At 41.7% G+C, this 18,275-nt stretch overlaps 1 protein-coding gene across 1 annotated transcript in view; it reads right to left on the bottom strand.

Annotated features, from left to right (window-relative positions):
* The window catches only part of LOC139445972 (S-crystallin SL11-like), a 52,129-nt gene that overhangs the window by 14,619 nt on the left and 19,235 nt on the right, over positions 1–18,275 (bottom strand). The window contains exons 2-4 of the mRNA XM_071227221.1: positions 10,406–10,498; positions 8,476–8,591; positions 7,496–7,600 (exon numbers count right to left, since the gene is read on the bottom strand). Of these exons, the coding sequence (XP_071083322.1) occupies positions 7,496–7,600; positions 8,476–8,591; positions 10,406–10,498 (314 nt within the window). The remainder of the gene's footprint in view (positions 1–7,495; positions 7,601–8,475; positions 8,592–10,405; positions 10,499–18,275) is intronic.

The raw sequence follows: 18,275 nt of genomic DNA on the forward strand, positions 1-18,275 counted from the left end.
TACATCAAGAAGTATGGCAAAACTTGCTTCTTGTGGTCTGTGTACGGTGACACACTAGATCAAGAAGTATGGCAAAACATGCTTCATGTGGTCTGTGTACGGTGACACACTAGCTCAAGAAGGATGATAATGATTGCTTCCTGTAGTCTGTGTACGGTGACACACTAGATCAATACGTACGGCAACAACTGCCTCATGTGGTCTGTGTACGGTGACACACTAGATCAATACGTACGGCAACAACTGCTTCATGTGGTCTGTGTACGATGACAATGAAGGTGAAGAAGTATGGGAACAAATGTTTCCTGGTTCGGCGACCGTCACATACTGGCTACATATAAAGAAATACCAACTCAGAACATATATCGGGTGCTGGACGAAGCTTAGTTCGTGAATCGCTGTCTCGTCGCTGGATTCCTTACCCCACATGGTTTCGGTGCTTTTTTAAAGTGGAATAACCCTTCCCACAGTCAAACGATATTGCTGCAAAAAGCGGAGTACAATGTACGATTCCGTCAAGATCTTGGTTTTCTCGCGACTTGACATGTTGGAATGAGTAAAATCTGTTTTCACGTTTCTCCACGGCTAACCCCAACAGCTATCCAAGCGCCCACGGTGTCAACTTTAGGGGATGGTGTTCTCCTACTTCTTTTGCCACTGTTAAGAGGAATTCAAGAGAGAAAGGGGGTGTCTCGAAGGGAGAGCCTTCAACATCCAACACTGAGGAAAATTCACTACAGGTGGGTTGTTCAACCAGAGCAGTGCACCGTCGGACCAGTTTATGGTCTCCATGGCTGCAATACACGACTGTGCTTTGAATGCATTGAACATCTTCAGTATTCACCAGATTGGTCATCGTCATATTACCACCTCTTCCAAAACTTGAAGAAGGAACTTTGAGGCTAGGATTATGCAAATGACTTCCTCTTCTGCTAGCACCAGTAGCACGGAGACATTCCAGCATCGTCGTTAGAAAGGTGTGGACATGTTGAAAAATAATTAGCAACTTACTCCATCAACACAGCCCATCATACTTTGGAGAACATACGCACTCTTTAACACTCAACTTTAAAAAGTAGAGTTGTTTTAATCCACATGGCAAATATCGTAACACAACTATGTGTATCTTGACATTTTATTCGGTGTTGAGCTGCCTTGTAAATTTGAAATGAATAACAACGTTACAAGGTTTGTATTGTTATTCACACAGAAAAAAGTCCTAAGCTTAGTCAATACTTCTACAGTGAAATAGGTCAACCTCTTTTTATGGCATTATATATCCTTGATCTAGGCATATTTGACATAGCCTCCTAAGCGTATCGTGTAAATAGTTACATAATGTGGCGTCACAAATATGATCGATTTCACGCCACTGGGATATTTACAATCATAGACAACTACGACAAAATACGTATCTTTGCAACAAGTACACACTCGTCTGAAAAGCTTCACTCCAAACATATAACCAAGCAACACGCCTATCAAACCGAGTAAAATACGAACAAAACAGTGTATTGTATACTCATGGGAGAATATGTCGGAGGGTTTAAGCAAATAGCATTATGCATTGTCAATATTGCTAAGTCAGCTAGTAGACATGGTTATGATCGTATTTCTTAACCCGAGAACTGTGAATGTTACGGTGATAGATCATAGAGTGATGAAACATGAACTCGATGACATATCTGTGGTGGCAGATACACAAAACATGGTAAATTAATCCCTGGCAAGTGACTGAGTGAACAATGCTTGTGGTGAAGCATTAGTAACAGAATAGGGCTTAGACATCCACCCTGCCTAAACCCTGCACTCGCTGTAAGGTTACCAGGACCATGGAAGAATGTACAAGTGGGTTGGAGGATTATGATCGCTGCCCATAGCTACGACAGAATTTGAAATAGTTTGATTCTTCGTGTAACGGGTACCTGAGTTTGTTCAAATATAACCAGCTTCTCATAAATGACAACAATAAACATGCTGGTCTTCACGTCTGTAAACCATATTTTTGTAGCTATGTAACTCAAGGTTAGACGAAGGGATTTTATTACGGTCCCGTCCGACTTAAAAACGTTCCAAGATGAATATTGTAAGTTCCACAAATAAACAATCGATTTATATTGCCATAATAAAGCTGTATCTACATTAGATACATTGTGGGTAATATTGCTGACGATAGCAAATAACAATTTACCGAAACACATAATACAAGAAGTTGCTTTGATGTGACATGAGCAATCACATTTTAAACATTTGAGAATATTTTGTGCTTTAACGTTAGGAAGCATAAAGTCAGTTTATAGAAGAAATGCATTATTCTAAACACTTGCGCATATATTGCATGTGTGTGTAGATGAACTTACTGATACATTGGTATCGGTCCTTTAATTAACCAAAATATAGTGATTATATTGCCAGTTTGCATGGCTGTCGATATTTTGAAAATTGAGTAAACATAACATCATACAATTTTAAGAATATATTGATTGTATAGGCTTTTATCGCGTTTAGGGAACATTTCTGAAAGCCCCGAAATATATCATTTGCTATTGCACATACCATATACCTATTAGTAAGTAAATTAGGCAAACTAGGGTATTCAATATGGCTGCCTTAGTAGCCAAGTTTATGATCGCATCTGAATGTTGTGTATATGTCGTAAAGACAATATATACTGATGTTTAAAGCTGGTATGTCTGCCTGGCGCTCGGCATTAAGAGGATAAAACAAGGACTGGCCGCTAATGTATCTGAGTTTTACACGAGCATCTGGGGGCACGGGTGGAACAGTCGTCTAAGGCTCCGCAATTCGCTGTGCGGAGTTGCGTCCCTTGGGCACACCAGAAACCTATGATTGTGGGTTCGAATCCCAGTTCGCCCCAGTTATGTTTCTTGGTTTGTCAGCACCACGCCCGTGCTCGTGGGTTTCACCTAAATGGTAAACGTCTAAGACCTGCATCACTTGGGGCTTTCCTCCCTTATTAAGCTGACACTCCGTGATATGAGTGCAATACTGTTAAAATCGGCGTTAAACACAATTCACTCACTCAATACACAAGTATCTTAGTGGGCTAACACTAAAAACCCTGCATAATTACGGACTACTACAATCAGCCACACATACACGTGCATGCACGTTGCTATATAAATGCAGTGATCTTGATCACATTAAACACCTTGATCACCTCAAGAGGAGGACGAGATTGTATACATTGATCGCGGACAGACGAACGGACACTCATGGCCATATTCAGCCACCCTCCGACTCAGATGGGTTCACGGGCCATGCCCCGCATCTACAATGATGTAATCATCACACCCACCGATGTAACGCCAGGGTATGTTTCAGGAACATCTAGAGCGGTCATTCTCGGTTAATGGGGCCTAACGTTTTCGAAGATCTTCTACAATGTTGTATTAGCGAGCCCTGATGCGCTGACAAGCCTGAACAAACAGCCCTTGTAAACATCGGCCATCTGGGAGTATTGACGGAACAAAGCCGCGTGTGCCTACCCACATATCACACTGACTTTAAACTGCTGTCACCTCTCAAGCTCTGTACCAGTGATGACTGTCCGGTGGTCCAGCTGTTCAGCAGTGACCACGTCACACAGAGGTGTATTCAACACGAAAAATCCATATGGATTTGCGATGTATTTCAATAACAAGGGTCAACGGCTACAATTTTCCATGTTCGTATTCAAAACCTCGCCCGACAGCTGATGGACGTTGGTGTGCGACAAGGCAACATGCTTGAACCCTATTGACTTTACATTGTCAGATGCGTTAATGATGATTAACATGATAAGTAAGAGATTTAAATTAGGAGATAAACATATTGGATTTTACTTGGAGGTAGAAACATTTCGTATTGTAAATTCCATACATCTAATTCATTTCCACCCATGCCTCCCAAATATTACGACGGGGGACACCAAAATGGGCTTCCTACATTGTACCCATGTGAGGAAGACCCGGTTGACATTGATGTCATAACTTCGAAAGAACAGGCACGCACGTACGCAAGCACGTACGCACGCACGTACGCACGCGGATTGGGTGCCAACAAACCAGGATAAATTTTGGATTCGAAATCACGTTGAGCGGCTTCTGGCAACCTCGGGAGACAACCCAATACGGTGACGTTGAGTCTGAATTCTTTAAGGGGAACGAAATCCAATCTGATTCATGTCTTCAGCCAGGTCTCGTCACCGACATAAATTAATATTTAGTTACTTCGTTGGATTTTCCAGAACAGAAGAGATGCCAAGTAAATTGTAGCATAATGATAACACAGACAAGTGAGAGGCTAGAAATACAAATTGGAATATTCTGAAGCCATTTAACTACGAGCTTCAAGGCTTGAATGAAGTGTCGCTATGACACTAATGTTTCACTGTAGGGAAGCAGGTTTCTGACACTATCGGCCTGCTCGTACTGAGGTAACAGGAGGACACGGAGTACAACCTTGCTTGACCGGTCACAGAATGTAGGAAGAATGAGACCGAGGTGAAGGGATATCCACTGTTGGTCCAGCGATTAGGGTTCTCCTCGCAAGGACATGGCAATATGAAACACTGCCTAATACGTCGGGGCGCAGATTCTTCATTTGTAGAGACGGACAAAGGCCATTAAATGTGACAGTACTGTATGACACCATGTGGCAGTTCTGTATGACATCATGTGACACTACTGTATGACATCATGTTACAGTTCTGTATGACATGAGACAGTTCTGTGTGACATCATGTGACAGTTCTGTATGACATCATGTGACATTTCTGTATGACATGTGACAGTTCTGTATGACATATGACAGTTCTATATGACATGACAGTTCTGTATGACATCATGTGGCAGTTTTGTATGATATCTGACATTTCTGTATGACACCATGTGACAGTTCTGTATGACATGTGACATTTCTGAATGATAAGAGACAGTTCTGTATGAGATCATGTGAGAGTACTGTATGACATCATGTGACAATTCTGTATGACACCATGTGACAGTTCTGTATGACATCACGTGACAGTTCTGTATGACATGTGACAGTTCTGTATGACATAGGCAGTTCTGTATGACATTATATGGCAGTTCTGTATGACATCATGTGACAGTTCTGTATGACATGGGACAGTTCTGTATGACATCATGTGACAATTATGTATGACATGGGACGTTCCTGTGACATGTGGCAGTACTGTATGACACCATCTGGCAGTTCTGTATGACATCACATGGCAGTTGTGTATGACATGTGACAGTTCTGTATGACATGGGGCAGTTCTGTATGACATCATATGACAGTTCTGTATGACATCATGTGATAGTTCTGTATGACATGGGACGGTTCTGTATGACATCATGTGGCAGTTCTGTATGACATGTGACTGTTCCGTATGACATGTGACAGTTCCGTATGGCACGTGACAGTTCCGTATGACATGTGACAGTTCTGTATGACATGTGACAGTTCTGTATGACATCATGTGACAATTATGTATGGCATGGGACGGTTCTGTATGACATCATGTGGCAGTTCTGTATGACATGTGACTGTTCCGTATGACATGTGACAGTTCCGTATGGCACGTGACAGTTCCGTATGACATGTGACAGTTCTGTATGACATGTGACAGTTCTGTATGACATCATGTGACAATTATGTATGGCATGGGACGGCTCTGTATGACATCATGTGGCAGTTCTGGATGACATGTGACAGTTCCGTATGACATGTGACAGTTCCGTATGGCATGTGACAGATCTGTATGACATGTTACAGTTCTGTATGACATATGACAGTTCTGTATGACATGTGACAGTTCCGTATGACATGTGACTGTTCCGTATGGCATGTGACAGTTCCATATGACATGTGACAGGTCTGTATGACATGTGACAGTTCTGTGTGACATATGACAGTTCTGTATGACATCATGTGAAGGTTCTGTATGACACCATGTGACAGTTCTGTACGATATGTGACACTTTTGCATGACATCATGTGACAGTTCTGTATGACACCATGTGACACTTCTGTATGATATGTGACAGTTCTGTATGACATCATGTGACAGTTCTGTGTAACACCATGTGACACTTCTGTATGACATCATGTATCAGTTTTGTATGACACCATGTTACAGTTCTGTATGACATGTTACAGTTTTGTATGACATCATGTGACAGTTTTGTATGACACCTGACAGTTCTGTATGACACTATTTGACAGTTTTGTACGATATATGTGACAGTTCTATATGACATCATGTGACAGTTATGTATAACATGGGGCGGTTACTGTCTTGATATTAATTTTACATGCATCCCCGTCTTGATATCACTGTTACGCGCATCCCCGTCTTGATATTACCGTTACACGCATCCCCGTCTTGATATTACTGTTTCACGCATCCCCGTCTTGATATTACTGTTACACGCATCCCCGTCTTGATATTACTTTTACACGCATCCCCGTCTTTAATAACCGTTACGCGCATCCCCGTCTTGATATAACCGTTACACGCATCCCCGTCTTGATATTACTGTTACACGCATCCCTGTCTTTAATAACCGTTACGCGCATCCCTGTCTTGATATTACTGTCACACGCATCCCCGTCTTGATATAACCGTTACACGCATCCCCGTCTTGATATAACCGTTACACGCATCCCCGTCTTGATATAACCGTTACATGCATCCCTGTCTTGATATAACCGTTACATGCATCCCCGTCTTGATATAACCGTTACACGCATCCCCGTCTTGATATAACCGTAACACGCATCCCCGTCTTGATATAACCGTTACATGCATCCCTGTCTTGATATAACCGTTACGCGCATCCCCGTCTTGATATTACTGTTACACGCATCCCCGTCTTAATTTTACCGTTACACGCACCCCCCTCTTCATATCACTGTTAGGCATTAAGTCAAAAACCTTTTTGCATGCAAATGTTGTGAGCGAAGACGTATCCGTATAGCCAGTCTTTTATACAGTTTCAGGCAAAACAGTGGTAAGGTATCAACGAATTTGTAACGAAAACATGCATAATGCAGCTGAAAAGGCTACAGGCCTTGAGAAGTGCATTCAAAATGATAAGAGTGAATTAGTCAGTATTGTTTTACGCCGCTTTTTGCAATATTACAGCAATATCACGGCGGGGGACACCAGAAATTGGCTTCACCCATTGTACCCGTGTGGGTGTTCGGCGTGTCGAGCGAACGCTTTAACCACTAGGCTTCCCCCCCCCCCGCCCCCACAATGATAAGAACGTGGCAACCTTAGAAACCGAGCAAAGCCTAGCGTTAAAATAAAAAAAACCGTTGAAGACAAACTTTATAACATATCACCTCGTTAAAAGGCCATATACAACCAGGTATATTGATATTTAAGTCACATAATAAACATGAAGACAGATAAGACATGACGCATCTCTAGTTATTTTTCACCACGAGGCATGTGTTTTTGCCGAGAGCCCCGTCTTACCTTGTTTCCAACAAAGTAACCTGAATCAGCATCTGTGAGCAACTTCTCGAAATAGCCTAAAAATCGGGGCAGATCTGTCTTGTCGAACTTGTCCCGCAGCGCATTCTGTGATTCAGAGAATAAAAATGATTTAAAGGTCATTAATATTCAATTGGGCTGAAGATATGTTACATTCTTGTGGTATAAACAAAGTATGCCTTAAAGCCAAATGTTCTTATTATCTCTTGATTAAACGGAACAATGCATTTCCGAGATATCTTAGACTAGTGGGGGCTAAACGGGTGATTAGATTTAATATATTCGGCATTCTGCTCCATTTTGAAATCATTTATGCATGTGTTTTACAAATAAAATATAATGAGTGAAATATGCATTTGATTACACTTGTGTCGAACTCAAAAGGACCTTATGAAAGCTTCGACTTATCCGAATGTTCGACAAATTCATTACTGCATGGGTTTTTTACAAATAAAATGAGAGAATTATGCATTTGATTGCCGTTGTGTCGAACTCAAAGGGACCTCAGGTAGGCTTCGACTTATCTGAGTGTTTGACACAATCAGTATTGCATGTTTTTACAAATATAATGAGAGAAATATGCATTTGATTGCCGTTGTGTAAAACTTAAAGGAACCTCAGGAAAGCTTCGACTTATCCGAGTGTTCGACACATCCGAATTCAGATTTTAAATGCCATTCAAAGTAATTATATGGTATGTGAACTACACTAAACTGGTGTAGCGCATTTCATGTAAAACGGGCAATGTAAAGTGTTTAGCATAAAGCATAAAAGATTCATGATTTTAATTCGACATTTCAGGGCAATTTGGGACTTGGAACTACACAATAAGTCCGAGTTACTAGTAACAGCACATTCGACACATCCAACTAGACGTATCAGAGGTCAAATAATAATAGTTGATGGAATTCAATGGACACATCCGAAAATTCGACACATCTGAATTCTGAAATGGCTCCTACCTTTTTCTGTTCGTCTTTCTCGTGGTAAATCTTAACGAAGAAGTCTCTTAGATCTTCCGCAAGACCAACAACTTCGTCGATCTGGAACATGTCGATATTCGTTTTACCATATAACCCTGAAAAATAAGCGGACATACATAAATATACTGAAAAGGCTTTTATAGTTTGACAACACTGGTTACGATTGATTAACGGATGACGTATAACATAAACTCGATATGTCCGACTCCGTTATATGGACATACTGTTATGCTTGATATAACTAGAGATCATATTGCAATTGTTCATATCTGTTTGTTTGTTTATTGTTTAGCGCTGCACTCAGCAATATTCCAGCTATATGACGGCGGTCTGTAAATAATCGAGTATGAACCAGACAATCCAATGATTGACAACATGAGCATCGATCCACGCAATTGGGATCGATGGCATACATCAACCAAGTCAGCGAGCCTGACCACCCGATCCCGTTCGTCGCCTCATACGACAATCGAATCCCAATTGCGTGGATAGATGCTCATGATGTCAATCACTGGATTGTCTGGTTCAAACTCGATTATTTACAGACCGCCCTCATATAGCTAGAATATTGCTCAGTGCGGCGTAAGCCAAGCAACCAACAAACAAACAAACACAATTTATTCTAATCAATCTTATTTCAACCGATAGACATGTTGGGGTCGTTCTTCTAAAGCAGGTACAGAAGTTCCATAAATTAGATGATTTAGCTCTTGAGTCACAAGGTGTTAGTGTTTTGTTTCATTTTACACATTTTCATTTAATTATATATTTTCAATTAACTAGCATTGGACTGGTGTGTTCGAAGTATGCATGATTGCAACCTGACAATGTTTGTATAATAAAATGTATACTTTTGTACTTTAGGTGGGCACACGAGTGACATCGTTTTGCCAACTGACTGTTATTCAGAGTGTTTAAACATACCTCCTAATGTCACTGGTTGAAGGTATGTAAGAATGTTTTCCCGGAATAGATCAACGTGTCACAATGGAGGAGGCCCGACATTAATATACACACATGTCATGATAATGGCTCAAGGCGAGACAGGTTGTTTTAATTTGGATTTTTTGTGAAATTTGAAATATTTAAGAAAACAACACTTCATCCATGAATGATCTTGGTATCAATATTGACATGAAATCCGATTAAATTATGACGTAATTGAATTATCATAGGACACCTTAAATCATGGGTGAAGATGAAATGTATAAAAGGTTTAATAATGAAATTGTTTAAGCAAATGCGACAAAACGTGTAATACCTTTACATAATAATTGCTACGCTTAAACATTAATAACCGACTGTTAAGATTTTCAATACGGCCGCGGCAGAAACCGTTTGGAAGAAGTACATGTAACATTTCATCAATCTGCATGCAATATTTCAGCATGTAACACCTCATCATCACAATTACGGAATGAATAATTTATATAATCTGCTGCTGAAACTGAAATATCGACTCATGCATAAATAGCTGAGGAATGGAAGAAAATGATATTTTCAAAATGGCTGCAGTGACAGCCATGTTTAGCATCGCAACGAGATTTTGTCCGACGGTTTGCACTGTATAAGTCTAAATCTAGTCTAAAGTCTAATCTAAACGGATATTGAGCGATGATAAAGTCAACGGGGGAAATACCGATGCCCGACAGATTAACCGATAATTTAGTGATTCGGTGACAAATGCTATTTCAAAATGGCTGCAGTGACAGCCATGTTTAGCATCGCAACGGGACTTTGTGAGACGGTTTGCACTGTATTCGTCTAAATCTAGTCTAAACGTCTAATCTAAACGGACGCTGAGCGATGATATCGTCATCGGGGGAAATACCGATGCCCGACAGATTAACCGATGATTTAATTATGGAGACGATGTAAATACACTTGAAAATAAAACGTCGAGGCTTACCGTATTCTCGTGCAATATACCTCGCCATTGCGAAACTCTGTGAAAACTTCTTGCCATCTACCTCGAGGACGGGTAACATCCCAAAACGGGTAGCTGAAACAGTGGTTAAACGCAAAGCTGTAATACAGGACAATCAGGGGCCGTCGGTTGAACCTGTCAAGAGAATACATGTGATCCACTCTTTCACATAAACAAATAAAATGGTTTATTCCTTCAGGTTTTTTTAACGCCGCACTCGCCAATATTCAAATTATATTATGGCGGTCTGTAGATAATCGAGTCTGGACCAGACAATCATGTGGATGACATCATGACCATCGAGTCGCGTAACTGGGATCCGAAGACAAGCATCAACCAAATCAGCGAGCCCGACCACCCGATCCCGTTAGTCGCCTCGTACGACAAGCAAGGGTTGCTGAAAACTCAGGCCAATTCTAACTCGGATCTTCACAAGGGGTGAACACGATTAAGAGATGTCAAGTTGGATTCATATCGACAGCTAGAACGTGCCCCACAATTTATGCCATTGAGAAGGTAGATTATATACGCAGAAAAATTAAGTTAGCAGACAAAGTGAGGACTGGCACTTGTTCGATACCTAAGATATTAAATCTTTAATTTGGCAACCATTTGTTTAACAATTATTAATGAGTGAGTGTGTGCGTTTGGTTTCACACGGCTCTGAATGGTATTCTAGTTATATCGGGGCGTGAGTGCTGAATTATTTGGGAAGTGATGCAGGGCTCATACATTTACTACTTTGGTGAAACCCACGAGCTGCCTTGTAAGGTGCTGACAACCCTAGAAATACAATCCGGGCGAACCGGGATTCGAACGCACGATCAAAGGTTTCTTGCTTGCCCAAAAGACACAACTCAACTCTGCAAATAGCGCCTTTGACGACTGGGTCACCAGAGCCCCATTAGCAAATTTTAACCTTTTGTCTATGCTTAAGTGGTAATATATAAACAGTCTTTACCTTTCTTGGGTTTTTTTATGACGAGATAGGTAGGTGACTGTGCATTTACGTTTCGCTTGATCCACTTATTAACCGCAGAGTCAAATACAAAGCGCTCATTTCAGTACCGACAAAAGCATAAAAATTATTCATCTTTTAGTACGGTTAGGGGGCAGGGGTGGCCCAGTCGTCTAAGGCGCAGCGATTCGCTGTGCAGAGTTGCGTCCCTTGGGCACGCCAGAAACCTATGATTGCGGGTTCGGAGCCCGGTTCGCCCCGATTATGTTTCTAGGTTTGTCAGCACCATACCCGTGTTCGTGGGTTTCACCGAAGTGGTAAGCGTCTGAGACCTGCATCATTTCGGGCTTTCCTCCCACATTAAGCTGACACGAAGCGATATAACTGTAATACTGTTAAAAACGGCGTTAAAGCCAACTCACTCACTTTAGTACGGTTATCACATATACATCAAACCTTCATAACATCATAATATTCTACGTTTTCAGACTTAAGATTTGCGAGACGTTTTGCCTTTAACGTCAAAACGGCGTCATGTAACGCTGTCTTAAGACTTTATATTAGGGCTTTCGTGAATCATACCATTCATTGATTTACCTTTGTTGTATTCTAAAGGTGACCTGCCATAATAATGGGATTTATCCCATTTTTTAAAAGAAATCCAATATACCTGACGGTTTGAACTTGGCAGAATAATTCTCATCTGCGTCGCTTCCTACCGTAATAAACTGACGTCAAATGCCGCCAAGTCACACCTATACACGACAGCTCGAGTTGCGCTGAGGCCACCAAGCGCACACGCAGACATAAAAAAAACTCTTCCTACCTACAGTATGTGGGTAATGAGATGATTTAATGTTCTGTGCTTGACGCGATGAACCTTCCAGAAAACAACAGCTCTTGGTACTAACTCTACAATACAATAAATTTCAGTCTCTCAACGCCAACTCTCCATACCTATAACATACTCTTCTGCAAACAAAACAATAAATTAGAATAAAAACTAACTTCGTGACGGTGAATCTCCGTCTCTGGGATTTAACGTGGTTGGCAGTTGCTATTTATCATGTGTTGCACTTAAGGGTCGAGTATACACAGCCACATTGACCCAGGTTAATTAAACACCTTTATCATGTGGGCTTCAGGTACAGGGCGATCAGTGTCTTCAAGAACGACCATAAACTACTGGAAATAATGAAATGCCTTCTAATAAATGTCACTTCACTACATAAGCTAGAAACGCAAGAGGGACTTTTTTAACATGTGACTTCCAACACCATAAGAAACAGCGAACTTAACACACTTGTTTCTAAGTGCATATTGTGGGATTTTATTATCCATTAAATGCGTTATATATTTCACAAACAAAATATATATACTCATATACAATAGAAACGGCCATGATCATGAACCTCGTCACAGCAGTACAACTACTCACAGTTCTTACCTCACAATCGTGGCTCAAATATTGCCGATGTGACGTTAAACTTTAACTCACTCACTCTTACCTCACAGCCAAATTCAATACAATAAGCAGGCCTACTTTCGTAACAGCACAATTAATGTCGACGATCGATGTAAAAAGTTTTTTCAGGTTAGAGAATTACCATATTTCATTCAGAAGTTTAACTTGGAAACTTATCAAATGGAATTTAATACTGACCCACGATGAAAATATCGCAATCAATTAACGCAGCCCTTGCATAAAACTCCAAGCTATGGAACATAAACCCCGATTTTGTGGCTCTTTTTAAGTAAGTAGCAATATATGCGCGTTTATTTGCATATTTAAGTGCATGTAGTCTATATTTCCCGTCGGTTCAACCCGTCAATGACAATACCATCGACAGTGCTTAAGGATTAGATAATAACCCGTCCATTCATCCGTATTTTGATCATCGTATCAAGAAAAGGGCAACGCAAGTTGGAACGAATGCTTTATTCTTCCAAACATCATCAAATGTGTTTAGGATAAATTAAGTAGACGATAGGTAGATAGCATCGGGACTGATGTCGCCTGCGGTCTTTGAGTTGTCAATGTCGACGAGTGCAGGCTTTTCAGCACTACCTGTGTGTATAAGAACTTTGAGGGAGGGCCACGTTCTGGGAAATGAGGGGCTAACACAACAGTGCTGATGATAAGCTCGAGTGTACTGGGTGCCTCTCGTCACAGCCGACTCGTATTTCGTACAGTGTCAAAACCCACCAGAAGGCCCTATTCAAAAGTTCGGAGCCAATGATGTGTCATTCAGGTCGAATGACTTAAACAAGATCGAGAAAAAAAGGAGAGGGTTAGCTGAATAGACTCAACGGAATAGACTCAACGTATTTCATCCGCAAATCAACGGAGGAAAAAGCATTAAGTACGATCTCTATATAACATGATTCATCTGATATCAGGGCTGTAACCCATATGAGAAGGAGCTGAAAGGACGCTACAGGTGGTGACGTTCACCTGATCGCGATCGCCACGGATTAGTTTCATTGAAGGGAATACCCTAGACTGTATGCCTGTAGATCCCACGTAGTTTATAACCTTGTGAAATGAATCTAATGCGCCGTAAAATAGTTCTAACAAGCACAGGATTGAGTTAACCCTTTGAAATGAGCGCTACAATAACGTTTAGAATAGAATTCATTTTCTATCCGTTAACGCCAGGTAACGCTGCATAGTGCTTTACACTGAGGTGCGTGGTTCATTTGCCGCTACGGCATGTATCTCCAAGTGAATTTTAATAATTGTCCTTGGAGTGAGTGAGTTGGCTTTAACGCCGCTTTTAACAGTATTACAGTTATATCACGGCGTGTCAGCTTAATATGAGAGGAAAGCCTTAAATGATGCAGGTCTCAGACGTTTACCACTTCGGTGAAACCCAATAGCACGGTGCTGACAAACCTAGAAACATAATCGGGGCGAACCGGGATTCGAACCCACAATGATAGGTTTCTGGCGTGCCCAAGGGACGCAACTCTGCACAGTGAATCGCGGCGCCTTAGACGACTGGGCCACCCCTGCCCCCAATTGTCCTCGGATTGAGCGCGTGTAGTGGGTTTAATATGTGTCGCTTCTACAGTATTGCAGTGTTGTAATGGCAGGAGATTTAGTAATGGATTTACATTTTGACCTTATGAGGAATCGAAACCGGGTTTTTGGTGACGAGCGAACGTTTGAACTACTGTGCTACCTAACAGGTGTGTAAGTGACGATGATGGTCATCAATCGGTTTAACAAAGCTGCTGCATTTGAAACGAAGAAAAACCGTAAATAAACAATAAGTAATAAGTATAATTGTGACCTATATTTAACTCTTGGGACAATAAATTGAGTTCACAACAACCGTGATTTCTCTCACAGCCAGTTCGAAAATCTGTGTTCAAATAGGGGTAAATGATAAGCATTTTACTTGACCGGGCCGTGATTTCGACACAGCCGGTGAGACATCCGAGTTCGAGACAACGGTGTTCGATTCTACATACAGAAAGAGTGAATGGGAAAGATGTCTCGCGTGTGGAAGAATGAAAACAGCCACTGCTGATGCTGGGTGCAACATGTCACCATGAATTATTAAACCCAAAAAACAAGCGTGACTTGGGTGCACTCGCAACGCGAACGAAACATTTCTGTGTGTTCCTGGAGTAATGCATACACGAAACAGCTACAAATACTGTCTCCATTCATGCTGAAGACAAAACTACGTTGCCTCGGAGGTTTCAACTTTAATTTGTTATCACTCCGGTTTCAGAAACCCATCAATCCTTCCTACGTTTCGTTAATACGCCGGTTTCTGTTTTAGTGAGCAAATACAATACCGCTTCTTAGCCTGCTCGGAACACACACAGCGTGAAACTATATAAAGAAATGGGGGTTTGTTTCCATCATATATCGAATTTACGGACTAAAAATAGTTATAACTGCTAATTTTTAAGTTGCCACTTCTCTGGCACAAAAGTGACCAGTTTATTGAGGCCCGGAATAGTCAGGTCATACCATATGTAATGTAGATACTATTTAAAATGGTCATCTTTATATTCAGTTCCATACTTATCCCGTATTGTTATATACATACAACAGGTTTTAACTAACAGTAATCAAATGAGATATACGCGTATCGCGGTTTGAATTTCTGCTGATCCTTAAAATCTAAATTCAGATTAATTCATAGATTTGAACTAAGTTAACTTTGAATTGTGCTAATCTGTCGATAATCTGAGATGTTCAGTGATCTATTATACTTTTCAAGGCCACTTTTCCATTTACGCGGGGACGGTCGGGTAGCCTAGTGGTTAAATCGTTCGCTCGTCACGCCGTAGACCCGGGTGCGATTCCCGACATGGGTACAATGTGTGAAGCCCATTTCTAGTGTTCCCCGCCGTGATATTGCTGGAATATTGCTAAAAGCGGCGTAAAACCATACTCACTCACTCCTTTTACGCGCAACGGACTCTGTTACGTTATATTATCGGGCCCGCGGTTGTGGTCAAGGGGATAGAGCGTATGTAAGTTGGAGCAGAAAGTTGGTTGGCCGACCCTCGGTCCCGTCGTACCAAAAGACGTTAAAATGGTTCTTGTTGTTGTCGTGCCTGGCGCTCGGCATCAAGGGGATGACGCAAGGACTATTCGGAGTCAGTATACTCTGTCTGAGTGGGTATCAATGTTAAACTGCGGGATGGTATCTAAGGAGGATAGTACTATAACACCGAAATTAGTCCTGCGTAATACAAGCAGAACACACACACATAAACACGCACGCACACGCACACGCACACCCACACGCGCGCACACACACACACACACACGTGTATGCACGTCGCAATATAAGTGTAGTGAGTGAGTGAGTATGGTTTTGCGCCGCTTTTAGCAATATTCCAGCAATATCACGGAGGGGGACACATGTGGGGAATCGAACCCGGGTCTTCGGCGTGACGAGCGAACGCTTTAACCACTAGGCTACCCGACCACCCCCAATATAAGTGTGACGTTAATCCTTATTTCAGTTCAGTTTCTACCTATCATGGTGTCTAAATGATCTGCAGTTACTCTATATGCTGCAGCCACTCCCTGCACGAAGATTCAAGTTTGCAATCCAAGCTGCGTAACGTCGGCATCTCCTTCGGCTGGGATATCAAAATCACGCCAATGCAGTCTCGGTATCCCTCGCACGTTATCACGATCACACAGGCGTAAACATATCTATCTCTGCTCTGCATGTATGTAAAAGCACGCCGAATTCCAACAGCACCAAGAGAACCCGCACCGAGTGGCTTCAGCCTTCCTATAACACCCATTAAAGCAGTATTATAAAGGTCGTATTTCGCGAGATTTTGACATAGTATTTCAACGGCTAGCATAAACATTACACATAGGTGTCTTGGGGCGACATCAAACGTCCACCACCTATGCGGATTCATAACAATGTGAGCTCAAAACAAAACCAGTTTACAAGAAGTGCATGCGGTTCATTTGCTTGCACTCCGGTGCGGCGAATTTGCTTCTATATATACACTTGATAACGTGACCGCTGAATGAAGGTCAAGGTCACAACGTGGCAGCTGGGTTGCTCGCGCTCGCGTGACCTAGCGTGACAAGGACTGACACATCTATACAAAAGAGGCAAGTCAGAGTGTAGGGGGTTCGGTTTGAACACGTTGTATAAAGTGTGACAGTGTCGGACCAGGTGAGATCACTTCTCAGACGTTTTTTTTTTCAAAAGTGTCATTTGACGTCCTGAGTGAGCTGGTGGAACGGTGAGACTCGCATGCACCACTTTGAATCTGGCACTGGTGACGTGCGCCCTGCTGCTGCGGTGTCATGAAATGTGAATAAGAGACTTTGGGCCATACAAACTAGTGGTTGATATTATGACCAACGTCATCATGGTATTAATGTCTCTCAATAAAACCAGTCGCTGGGACTGACGATCGATCCATCAACGTTGATTTTACCTCAATAATTGGGACCAATTCTATCACATAAATCCTACGGACTTTTTCAGAGTAAACATCTGGGTACATACATCCTGTTCAAAACTGAAGCACCGGTGATGTCCCTTTAGTGAAGTGACTTTGTTCGAAATATGTCTCTGTTCAACAGGCAATGAATGGGTACCCGGTAGGATAAGATGTTTTTTCAGAGTATATACCTTGGTACATATATCCTGCTCCACACTGAAGCACCTGTGATGTCTCTTTAGTGAAGTGACTTTGTTTGAAATATGCCTATGTTCACCCAGCAGTGAATGGGTACCCGGTAGTATCAGATGGTAATGTCACTGTAAATTTAGGGCAGTTTGGGTCGTATACTTTAACCACTAGGCTACCCGACCGACCCTCAAAGAGAATGACCGCCCGATCCTTTTTTGTGTGGTAGATGTTGTTTTGTGCCGATACAATCGAGCATGCTCTTTCTTCGAAGATTTCAGAAACCGCCATACGACTCTTGCGCAAAAGTTGGTTCATCAAGTTACAACATTCAAGGCGTCAGCAAAGCTTTCAAAACGTTTTATGGTAGAAACATGTTGTCATTTTCAAATTAGACGCATCAGTGACACAAAGTATGTCCGATGCAAATCCCTATTTTGACTTGTAACAAATATGTCCGTGTTTTTTCCAGGTGAACAATTGACATGCCTGCGCATGTGTTTGTGACTGATGTCATCGATGGGGCAGGATATGCCCACATTTTACTACTTACTCAGGGATGGTTGGTTCTTTTTCGCCGCACTCAGCAATATTCCAACTATATGACGGCGGTCTGTAAATAATCGAGTCTGCACCAGACAATCCAGTGATTGACATCATGAAGCATCGATACACACTGCACACATTATGTTGACAAGTACGGCCACGCCCCAGTGTTTGTTTGTTTTATGTTTTACCCCCAGTAAGATGCTTGCT

This window comes from Haliotis cracherodii, unplaced genomic scaffold, assembly GCF_022045235.1.
Source record: "Haliotis cracherodii isolate W230 unplaced genomic scaffold, xgHalCrac1.p SCAF_6, whole genome shotgun sequence".
In the NCBI taxonomy this organism is placed as follows: Eukaryota; Metazoa; Mollusca; class Gastropoda; order Lepetellida; family Haliotidae; genus Haliotis; species Haliotis cracherodii.